The sequence below is a fragment of the Sus scrofa genome, chromosome 1 (assembly GCF_054392235.1).
Source record: "Sus scrofa isolate SSC_HxYL_T2T_F1_AM1 chromosome 1, Sscrofa_HxYL_maternal_Yorkshire_Landrace_v2.0, whole genome shotgun sequence".
Lineage (NCBI taxonomy): Eukaryota > Metazoa > Chordata > Mammalia > Artiodactyla > Suidae > Sus > Sus scrofa.
In genome coordinates this window covers 122,453,267-122,465,152 of record NC_139383.1, presented here as the reverse complement: position 1 = coordinate 122,465,152, position 11,886 = coordinate 122,453,267, and the positions used below count along the sequence as shown (strand labels likewise).

Here is an 11,886-nt window from a genome sequence, read left to right as displayed (position 1 = left end):
GTATTTTTGTCATTTAAATCCTAACAACAGCCCCGCAAGGTAAGCCAAGTTGATCTTCTTGGACTTACAGATAAACTGCCCATAATGGCACCCACCTAGTAAATGGCACAGTTTTCACTTGAACCCCTAATTCTTCACATTCCAAAGTCTTTAGATGGGACAACACTGTACATTGCCCCCCACATGAAAGCCTTTCCTAGTGCACAATCTGGCCTAAGTTTGAGCAGTTCAGTGGTAATGATGTATACAAGGTGATGAAGACCCAGTGAAGTCATCTTTCTTGAGGCCAGAAAGGTGGACCAAGGAAGGCAGATCATTTGGAGAATAAAGTGAAAGTCATTTGAAAAGCTCATGGGTACATGATAATTTTAAGAAAATTTGGATTTTTTGAAGGGTTCTTCCTTATTTTACAGAATCATAATATTACAGATTTTTAGTCATTATATACTTAAGGAATGCACCATATGACACTTACTTGCTGTGTTATCTGATCTGTCTCCTCCCCACTCCATCTCTCAAATGCTGGCAGCATGATGGGCAAATTAATGAATTAATATATGGTGATGGACATCACTAGAAACTTCAGAGAAAGAAAATGGTCTCTATCCAAATGACAGATTCTTGCTTGAGCGTTTGATGTACTTAGGCAGTCTTTAATAAACCAATGAAATTTTAACTACTGAGCAGTGTTCATACTCTTATTTCCTAACCCTGTTGGCAAATCCAAGGAGGAATATATGCTTTTATGAGCTTGGAGCTAGAGCAAAGATGACTTGATGGTTAATAATCATGCCTAAGGCAGGAATCTCCTCTCAGGGAGCATGAGCCCCTTGGCTTAAGTCTGATGGTCTGGGCAGTCTATCTCTAAACAGTCCCATTTCTTACTGGTCACTGTACCAAGGGGTGGCTTATGAGGCTTTTGGCCTTCCTCAAGCCCTCACCAGATACTCTCAAAGTTACTGATAAGTATTCAGTCTTAAAAGTATGTTGGTTACACCAATGCAATTTCAAGACAAAACCCAGATCCCCCCACTCTAACCACTACTCCAACCAGACTGCAGCTCCTATACCCCTACTATAAAAATTCTGGGGAGTTGCCATTGTGGCTCAGCAGTAACAAACTCAACTAGTATCCATGAAGCCCCGCTCAGTGGGTTAAAGATCCAGCATTGCTGTGAGCTGTGTGTAGGTCGCAGACATGGCTTGGATACCTCATTGCTGTGGCTGTGGTGTAGGCCAGCGGCTACAGTTCCTATTCAACCCCTAGCCTGGGAAATTCCATATGATATGGGTGTGGCCCTAAAAACAAACAAAAAATCTGAATGCTCCACATAGCTAGTCAACAGTATATATTAAGTAGGTACTAAGTGTCAGATGCTCAGGATACGGCAATAAAAAAACAAACAAAAACCAGACAAAAACCACTGCCCTCCTAGAGCTTATATCCAAGTTGGAAGAGACAAACAATAAATGTCAGATGGGAAGAGGGAGGTAGAATATTAAGGGTAGGACAGTGTAAATACCAGGGAAGATATCACTGAGAAAACATTTTCACAAAGACCTGAAGTGGGATATGTGGATATCTGGGGGAAATGGATACCAGATCAAAGAATCAATGCAAAAGGCCAGAGATGGGATGTCATACTCAAGAAACAGCAAGAGGCCAATGTGACTGAAACAAAGTAAGCAAGGAGACTAGAAGGAAATGAAGTCAGAGAAATAGCACAACTCCAAAGACTGGATTTATTCCAAGGGAGATGAGGTGATATTTGAAGGTTTAAAACAGGAGAAAAATGAGGTGTGGCTGTGTAGACACAGGATAAAGGTAATTGGTACAGAATACATATGTGACAATCAACTATATGGAACCTGACCCTTAAGCATGGTTAGAAGGACTAAGTATAACAGAGAGAAAAGAAAGAGAGAAGCTTATTCTGAAGGAAGCACTGAAGGATTTCAGAAAACAATTTGTTTCAGGTAAAAATAAACAATATTGTTGACTGATGTATGAAGTGGTATAGGACAAAAGAATTTTATGTATGGCAGCCTTACTGTCTATGAAGATATTGACTAAAGATGTGTGAGGATTAGCTAGTTTGTGGGGTAACTGAACATGTTACACCAGAGGTGCTGAGAGGAAAGCTAATTAAGCACCATTGTAGGTATTAGAAAAGACGTGACTTTAGGTAAGGAGCTATATTAGATGAGGTTTAAAAGAATGCAAAGTAATTTGACATTTCTACAGTAAGGACTGATGTGTTTAATCATTGGAAATGGCTTAAGTATGGAGGAGTTAGTACTGAGTTAGTGACAATCTAGCAAGGGATACAAATACAAGCAGAGAGGTTTCTAAATTTTTCTATGAAATTTTGAATCTTTTATTTTTCAGTTACAATTATTTTTGGCATGTGTAGCTTCTGACTTCAGTTTCTCGCTCAAGCTTATTAAGACTGGCCCTTTCTTGAACCACTGTAAGCTATTACTCTTAAAGCACTGAAACTTTCTACATCATGGCAAAACATTTTTTGATTGCTCAATAAGTCTACGAAGAATAAAAATTTCTCCTTTCTCTTGGTTTTGAGGAACCTATCTTCCAGCCTAATCTCTGGTGCCTGAGGGCTACTCTCAAACTCAATGCCAAAATTCCACGAGGTGGATTTGTCAGGTTTTCTCAGCTTGAAAATGCTATATATGGCAATCTGAGGAAAAAATAACCTACCCACCAGCCTATGAATGGTTGTACCATTCAATGTAGGTGTGGAAAAGTTGAGTACAAATCAAACATCTAATGTTTTTTTTGGGGGGGGGGGTTGGCTTTTTTAATTTTTTTTTTTTTCTTTTTTTTTGTCTTTTGTCTTTTTAGGGCCACACTCATGGCACATGGAGGTTCCCAGGCTAGGGGTCTAATCAGAGCTGTAGCCGCCAGCCTACACGACAGCCACAGCAACACAGGATCCAAGCCACATCTGTGACCTACACCACAGCTCACGGCAACACTGGATCCTTAATCCACTGAGTGAGGGCAGGGATCGAACCTGCAACCTCATGGTTCCTAGTCGGATTCGTTAACCACTGAGCCACGACGGGAACTCCACATCTAATGTTTTAAGAGGTTACTTCTCAGGTCCTCATCTAAAAACTGGGCAGGAGAGTAACTGTTATTCTTTAGCTGGCAGGATTCTGAGCATGAGGAAAAGCATTGCACTTAATGCTTAGTACACTGCCCAGCACATAAAGTGCTTAACCAATGCTAGAAACTGTGTAATCCCTTGTGGTGAGCTCCACTCCACAAATGAGGAAAAAGGCCAGAAGTGGCATAATGACCCAAAGTCACAAGAGAGGTAGAAATCGGTTCACTCTAATACATACTGAGGCATCTATCGTGCCATTCTACAAAGTACGGAGGGGTTTGGGATATAAAGAAGTAGACCTCTACACACAACACATTTGCACACCCCATATGCTCCCACAATTGTAGGGTCAGGAAGGGAAGAAAAGGGTATGAAATCCGGAGCAATAGAGGAAGTGCCAGTTCCCCAAAGAGTCAAAGGCCAAAGTGCCCTGCCTGCCCACAGCACTGCAGAAAGTCCGAACCATCTCATGGGCACAGTCATATCCATCCAGGGACATTTAAAAGAACTTCTAAAAAATTCCTTCTCAAATCAAAAAGTGGCCTCAGAGCAATCTCTGGCAACCATCTTTTACTTTGTATGAGCACAGAGACTGGTGACTTTTCCAAGAATCTAGACCATTTACATTACTCATCACCAATTTTTATGAAGGAATGTGGGAGGCTTTAAAGGGGTGGTATCCAGAATTTACCTTAAAGGATTTTCCTGGAAAAGATGCCTTAAAAAAAAAAAAAAAAAAAGTCATAAGATTAGTGCTTAAGTTTCCAACACTTCAACAGAACATGCTGCCTAGCTACTGAGGTGAAGAGTCAAAGTTAGACTGACTTCCTAGGAACAAAACCCAAAAAAACCTGTCTTTAAAGCTCTAAACCTAGCCAGTTCCTTCGGGCAAGGAAAAGGGCTGGAGGACTAACAACTAAAAAGCTGGAAACAAAGACACACACACATCCAGGTGTGGATTTTTATTTTCACAAAGAGACAACAATGCCTTCCCACATACAAGTATTTACAAAACCCAACTGATTCACCAATCTAGAACCTGGGTTTTTTCCACTTCTCAACATAGTTGAGAACATGGAAATATTAATACCCACACAATTCCCAGAGATGGAATTTATCCATCAAACAGTGCAGATTACCTAAAAGTGCACTTACCTGCACAACTCAGTCTAAGAACCTCAGTGATACAAACCTCATGGCCAAGGTTTCATTAATCTATTTGGTTTCACACCATGCAAACCTGAACAAGTGTGCTGCTATAATGAACTGAAATTTGGTTCTCATTTTACAATTAAAAAGGTTCTCAACGCTTTAGCAACTATACAGAATATGAAGGTTTATTTCAAAAAAGAGTACATTTTCTTTAAAACCAGGATACACAGATGCACTTAATGTAACAGTACCTTCTGCAAAAATAGGTTACATAATACTCAGAAATGCAAGGAACAATCTTATTCTCTAAAAATTAAACAGCAGACTTTTTAAGCTTAAACAGCCTTCAAAATGGAGGCTGAAAATGCTTGATGACAAAAAGTAACTCTAGAGCCTGACACCACAGAGCTAATGCTGCAAATTAAACTACTACCACACACCTGTAAACTACTCTTTATATTCACACAGCATTAAACAAAATGGTTTTGATTCCTATCTTTCAAATGTGTCTCAGTGCTGCAAGGAAAAAAGTTGAATGATACACAAAACTATTAAAAGTTACAACAGAACTAAACAGCTTCTCCAAAATTGAGAAAAGCAATCGTGTTAAATTTAAAAAAAAAAGAGAAAAAAAGGAAAGTCTGACAGAACTCTCAAGCAAGTCAGAGGTCCTCTTCATAAGTAGTCAAGTAAAGTTTACAGGAGATTTCAATAAATTATCTTGAAACCATGGCAGAGAGCTAGTTTTCAGAATCGTCGAGGAGGTCCACCCTTAAATGGCTTAAATCCAGAGCCACTTCCTCTTGGCATGGAATTGCCACTGATTTGTACAATTCTATTAATTGGGGATGCATTACTGAAAAAGGTTTAAAAGGAAAAACAAAAGTCAGAGAACAAATGAACAAATAATTATAGCTAATACCTACAAAGAAATTACCATTTACTAGATACTGTTCTTTGTACTTTACCTGTATTAAATAATCTACTCTTTTAACTGTCCTATGAGGTATGTATTGTTACCAACACCACTCTGTTGATGAAGGAAGAGAAAATTGCAGGTTAAGTAACTTGCCAAAGATCACGATGGTGATCTGATAATAAATGGTAACATGAGGATTTCAATTCCATCTTGCATCAAAGCCCCTCCCCCTCTTAGTAATCCATTTAATGGTCTGAGCATGAATGGTCTGGAGTGGTGGTCCAAAGTGTGGTCCCCAGATCTGCAGCCCCAGCATCAAGAACTTGAACCTCTGAGCTAGATGTGATTCAAGAAATACTCCTGGAATTTCTTTTATATGTATAACACAACACAGTAGGTATGAATGAATGATACAGGAAAAAAAGTCCACCCCGAAACCAAATAACAAATTTGGGAGATAAAAGCCGCCATAAAATGGTTTGAGGAGCTCCCATCGTGGCGCAGTGGTTAACGAATCTGACTAGGAACCATGAGGTTGCGGGTTTGGTCCCTGCCCTTGCTCAGTGGGTTGACGATCCGGCGTTGCCGTGAGCTGTGGTGTAGGTTGCAGACGCGGCTCGGATCCCGCGTTGCTGTGGCTCTGGCGTAGGCCGGTGGCTGCAGCTCCAATTCAACCCCTAGCCTGGGAACCTCCATATGCCATGGGAGCGGCCCAAGAAATAGCAAAAAAAGACAAAAAAAAAAAAAAAAAAAAAGGTTTGAGCAGACTAAAACAAAATTACAAAAAGGTGTGGACACCAGGCTGAAGAATGTGGATTAGATGTTGTAACCTAAAGAAGCTGTTTGTAGTTTTGGAGCAAGCAAAAAGAGTCTCAACGGGAACATTTAGAAGTAATGTAAATAATGGAGGAGGGAGAGGACTAATTTGGGAAGGTCAGAAAGAAGCTGAAATGAGGAAGAAGGCAAAGCTATCACAGATATCCTTTTGGTAACTCAACCATACTTGGAAATTTATGCTAGGAATGAAGATAGAGATGAGGCCTATATTTTTCTATTCTGAGTGAATAAGATGCACGGTGGCACTGGCAAATTAAAAGAAGCTGGAGACAACCAAAACATAATGGTTTGAAACAGGACAGGAATGAGCATGCCTGTCATCTTGAATTTATGAAGACATCCAAGCATCTATAGGGAGATCACAATATAGAGCTAAAAATGATGTGTGTCTAAAATCTAACCATTTGACGGCACCAATAAATAAAAAAGGTAGAAAGAAAATTATGGTATGTTAGAAAACAGAGGAATATTTTATTTTATTTTGTTATTTAGGGCCACACCTGTGGCACAGGGAAGTTCCCAGGTTGGGGGTGGAACTGGAGCTGCAGCTGCAGGCCTATGCCACAGCCACAGTAATGTAGGACCCGAGTCGTGTCTGCGACCTACACCACAGCTCACAGCAACACCAGATGCTTAACCCACTGAGCAAGGCCAGGGAGCAAATCCGCAGCCTCATGATACTAGCTGGGTCTGTAACTAGCTGGGGAGCCACAGTAGGAACTTCCCCAGAGGAGTGTTTTAAAAAAGGAGAAACGAAAGTTCCCACTGTGGTGCAGTGGGTTATGAATTCAACTGCAGTGGTTAAGTCAGGCCCGGCACAGTGGATTAAAGGATCTGGCATTGCCACAGCTGGGGGTCTGGATTCCATCCCAGCCCAGGAACTTCCAAATGCCATGGATACGGCCATATTTAAAAAAAAAAAAAAAGGAAAAACAACAGTGCTTAACTACCAAGGAACCCAAGAACTACAAAAATGAAAGAATCTATATTTATCAAGAAAAAAGGCAGAGTTTTCCTGTGGCACAGTGGGTTAAGGATCTGGTGTTATCACTGTAGTGCATTAGGTTGCTGCTATGGTACAGGTTTGATCCCTAGCTCAGGAACTTCTACGTTCAGAAGTTACACACGGAGTTCCCGTCGTGGCGCAGTGGTTAACGAATCCGACTAGGAACCATGAAGTTGCGGGTTCGATCCCTGCCCTTGCTCAGTGGGTTAACGATCCGGCGTTGCCGTGAGCTGTGGTGTAGGTTGCAGACGCGGCTCGGATCCCACATTGCTGTGGCTCTGGCGTAGGCCGGTGGCTACAGCTCCGATTCAACCCCTAGCCTGGGAACCTCCATATGCCGCGGGAGCGGCCCAAGAAATAGCAACAACAACGACAAAAAAAAAAAAAAAAAAAAAAAAAGAAGTTACACACAGCCAAACCAAACAAAGAAGAAAGGCAGTGGTGACCTTTAAAAACCAAGGACAGAGTGAGTGCACACACAAGCATACTAAACACTCAAGTCTGATGATAAAAGCAACCAATAGAATAGTAGTAACTTGGGTCACTGAACGGAGCTACTGTCTCTCCTAAGACAGAGGAATGAGAAAGAAAGAATGGCATGGAAGAGAGAGAGGTCCAAGACTTGCCAGCTGAAAGGCCATGATGGATTTGGCATGTAAAGAAATAATGCTCATCTCTCAGAATATGAACAAGCTCTGGGGTAAATGTCCAAAAACATTGCTAGAGTCATTTGAAAAGGGAAGAAGCAGAACATAGTTTCAGTTTCTTCTTCCTTTCTAGGAATCTACTGGATTCTGACATACAGACCTACCTTTACCCAGATCAATATGCCAGAACACCAATCAGTTAACTTATAATGAGGAATATTAGCTAAGAAATTAATATCAGATGCCCTGCATATAATCTCCTAAATATTTTAAGTTAATATAAACGGGGAAATGTGGGGAAATAGCTGGGCAGACCCAGGGTTGTTAAGAGTTGCAATCCAATCTCTGACAAACTATAAAGACCTTTAAGGAAAGGATAAAGGTTTGGTTGCATGCTGGCAGAAAAGTCATAGCTGATTCACTACTTACCTTGTATGCTGTGTTATCATGCCTGCTCCTGTTCGGCTATCGCCCATTCGCCTCGTATCATGATAGCTAGGCCCTTGAGAAGGGGGACCATGCCATTCTTTCCTTGGTCCACTTGTGTCCCGTCCATGGCGTTCAACCACATGCCGTTCTTCGGGATAGTGCTAAAGAAAAACAAATTAAAAGAAAAGTCAAAAGAGCCTCAGCCTCAGGCCAATTTACTTATGCCGGTGCCCTTTTAATGTCAGAAGGAAATCAGTAAGCTGGCTGAGAAGATGAAAGAATGAATAAGATGAAAAAAGTTTTCATTTACTGAGAAGCATCTAAGGCTTCAGGGTAGGGTATGAGGGGGGGATGATTCAGCTTTGGTATTTCCATTATCTTCTAGTACCCATGTACATTTGACCTTTGAGTATTTCTGCATCTCTATATAATGCCTGGATCTATACATACCTGAGAAGGCATGCTGAGGGAGTTCCCATAGTGGCTCAGTGGTTAATGAATCCGACTAGAAACCATGAGGTTGAGGGTTCGATCCCTGGCCTTGCTCAGTGGGTTAGGGATCCGGCATTGCCATGAACTGTGGTATAGGTTGCAGATGCGGCTCGGATCCCCGAATGGCTGTGGCTGTGGCGTAGGCCCGTGGCTACAGCTCCGATTGGACCCCTAGCCTGGGAACCTCCATGTGCCGCAGGAATGGCCCAAGAAATGGCAAAAAGACAAAAAGACAAAAGAAAAAGAAGGCATGCTGAGAGGTCAAAACCTTAAGACAAGTTAGGGTGGGTTGGGATATATGATCAACATGCAAATACCACATAGAAAACTAGAGCTGTCATCTTATTTTACACAGTACTAGTTAGTGCTGTGGCTCTTAAAAGGTTTTACATCCATGACTACGGAAAAAGAGAAAAAAAAAAAAATGAACATACAGAAACAAAAGCCAGAGAACTAAGGATCTGAGAAAAAAAAAAAAAAAAGAAAGAAATCAAAAGTCAGGATACTTGACCTACAGAAAATAAAGGTGAAGGTACCCCAAAGATATACTATCATCAGAACAGCTTATAGATGAACACCATGAAAATCAAATTTGCAAGGGAAGAACAGGATCTCTTCCTCAAGACACCTTTTGTAAAAGGGTAGCTGAATGCAGGGGAGCTAGCTAGTCTGAGACTGCCTTAAATTTTACTCTAAGTAAGACAGAGTATCTATGTATCAAATCCTAAAAGTTCTATCAGGGTAAAAGCTCAATGAACTGATCTACTGAACATTTCTACTTAGTAGAAATATTAAAACTTATAAATCCCAGCAGGCTCAAATCCATTTCATAAATGCTTTGTGTGAAATGGCAGGCACATAGCAGTATTAGCTAAAATGCTATGAGATTAAAAGATTTTCTGGTAAAAAACATTGCTACGAAACCTAATATGTACTAAAATACAAAACAGAGCACCAGAGTATAATTCAGGCTGAAGGATGGATGCACACACATGTGGACACATATACACACTTCAGAATTATTTTTTGTAAATAATTTAAGAGAATATTCTATCTCTGCTACTGTCAACACATATGCTACTATTTTATCAACAAGAATGCTCTCAAATTGGAGCTGCTAAGAGATGTCCTCTGCCCAGGTTCATTAACTTACAAAATATTCAAGGCAATAATAGCAAAGAGTAAAAAAGCAATTTAAAAATACAAAATATTCCACTCACCTACCTTTAGAAATTAACAAAAAAGAGACATAAGTTTTATTTCAGTTCTACACTTTAAGCTACTCAATGAAGTAAGAGAAAAGAGAGAGTACTATTAAAAAAAAAAAAAAAAAGGAAAGAAAGAGAGTTCCCATCATGGCTCAGTAGTTAACGAACCCAACTGGCATCCATGAGGACATGGGTTCATTCCCTGGCCTCACTCAATGGGTTAAGGATCCGGCGTTGCTGTGAGCTGTGGTATAGGTCGCAAATGTGGATCGGATCATAAGTTGCTGTGCCCAGCAGCTGCAGCTCCAATTCAGTCCCTAGCCTGGGAACTTCCATATGCCGCAGGTGCAGCCCTACAAAGAAAAAGAAAAAAGAAAAAAAAAGGAAAAGGTGAAAGGAAAACACAAACAGAGGCCAAAAATTCACCATCTAGTTTAAAAGCCTCAATTTCTTTAAAAAGAAATAAAGCCAAAGTAATCATTAGTCTACCAAATATAACAAAGTATATAACAAATATACTACCAAATATAACAAGTCTCAAATTTTAACAGAAGGTTTAATAAAAACAGAATAAGAACTTGAGGACTACAATCATTTTATGATGTATATAAGTCAAATCATTATGTGGTACACTTTAAACTTACACAGTTCTGTATGTCAATTATATCTCAATATAACTGCAAGGGGGGGAGAAAAGAATTTCACAGCTAATATCCTACTTCTCTGGACTACTCTGTTCAATTACTGACTTCAAATACAAGAAGCAGTTTCTGCTGTGGGTAGTGGGGGTAAGAATCTAACTGCAGCAGCTCAGGTCACTGCAGAGGGTTCAATCCCTTGCCTGGAAACTTCAATATGCTGTGGGTGTGCCCATTAAAAAAAAAATACAAGAAGCATTAAGATTGTGTTTGGGAAACCAGTCTCCCAATCATTCTAATCTAACTAATCTAGGCCACACCCAAATAAGAGTATAAATACGATGTGTCTCATAAGTTCCATACGTTTACTACTGAAGAGGTGACAATAATCCTTCGTCAGCATTTACCTGTGCTCCACTTCCTCGGTCTGTGATTACTCCTCTGTCTCCCTCTCTGCTTCCATAGCCTGAGGCATTACTGCGACTTCCAGGGGGAGCCCCTCTCACACTGTGCCCTGATACGTCTCTCCCAGATCGTTCTGGCCTTTCAACTCTGTTGAACAAAATCCAAAAACATATACAATCAAACTCTATTAAAACTTTTTTTGAAAAACCCAAATGCATTATGTACCACCCACCACTAGTGAGGCATCATCAGAAACCACACAAATACCTTGTTTCCCGTTTGTCGGTGGACATGCCTCCTTCACTCTTCCAGGAGTTTGGTCTGGAGGGATTGGGCCCTCCTTCTCGAGGATGTCTAGCGTGAGTGATATCAGGCCTGTCATGAATGATCACTGTTCTCCTCTCATCTCGTTCCCCTCGGACTTCTCGCCTGTCTGTTTCTCTAAGTTCATTTCTTGGTGGTGGTGGCTCATTTCTTCTGGAATCGCTGAAATTTTTGGGGTATCTTTCAAAACCTGGATCTTCTCTGCGTGCAGAAGGACGTGTTTTTTTCCCTTCACTTGGACCAACAAAACGTTCTCGCCTGTTATCCAATACAAAGAACACAGGTCCTGAGAAACACCTGGCCTTATTCTTAACTTCATTGCATAACCTATAATAACACCTTCTTTAAAAATTAACTTAAGGCAAAACGACCAACAAAAAAACCAGTTATTGATTCTAATAACCAATAATCTTTTGTTTTGTTTTTGTTTTTGCTTTTCAGGGCCGCACTCACAGCATAAGGAAGTTTCCAGGCTAGGGGTTGAATTAGAGCTACAGATGCCAGCCTACACCACAGCCACAGCAACACCAGACCCGAGCCGCATCTGCGGCCTACACCACAGCTCATGGCAACACCAGATCCTTAATCCATTGAGCAAGGCCAGGGATCGAACCCTCATCCTCATGGATCCTAGTCAGGATCGTTAACCTCTAACCAGGAAGGGAACTCCTAACCAATGTTCTTTTAAACTGAGCTAA

The 11,886-nt window shown here is 40.8% G+C and overlaps 1 protein-coding gene across 50 annotated transcripts in view; it reads right to left on the bottom strand.

Annotated features, from left to right (window-relative positions):
- Positions 1-4,078: 4,078 nt before the first annotated feature.
- Positions 4,079-11,886, bottom strand: part of SLTM (SAFB like transcription modulator) — a 50,134-nt gene continuing 42,326 nt past the window's right edge. For 43 of the 50 annotated variants that reach the window (XR_014810295.1, XR_014810327.1, XR_014810300.1 and 40 more), the window contains 4 exons: positions 11,132-11,446; positions 10,867-11,011; positions 8,122-8,282; positions 4,442-5,139 (listed from right to left, as the gene is read on the bottom strand). Coding sequence is in view for 40 of the 50 variants with exons in the window: in XM_021073578.2 (XP_020929237.1) it covers positions 5,031-5,139; positions 8,122-8,282; positions 10,867-11,011; positions 11,132-11,446 (730 nt within the window). In the remaining 10 variants the exon portion in view is untranslated. Of the gene's footprint in view, positions 5,140-5,165; positions 5,314-8,121; positions 8,283-10,866; positions 11,012-11,131; positions 11,447-11,886 lie in introns of those variants that run through there. The other 7 variants (XR_014810292.1, XR_014810297.1, XR_014810293.1 and 4 more) reach the window with 4 other exon arrangements.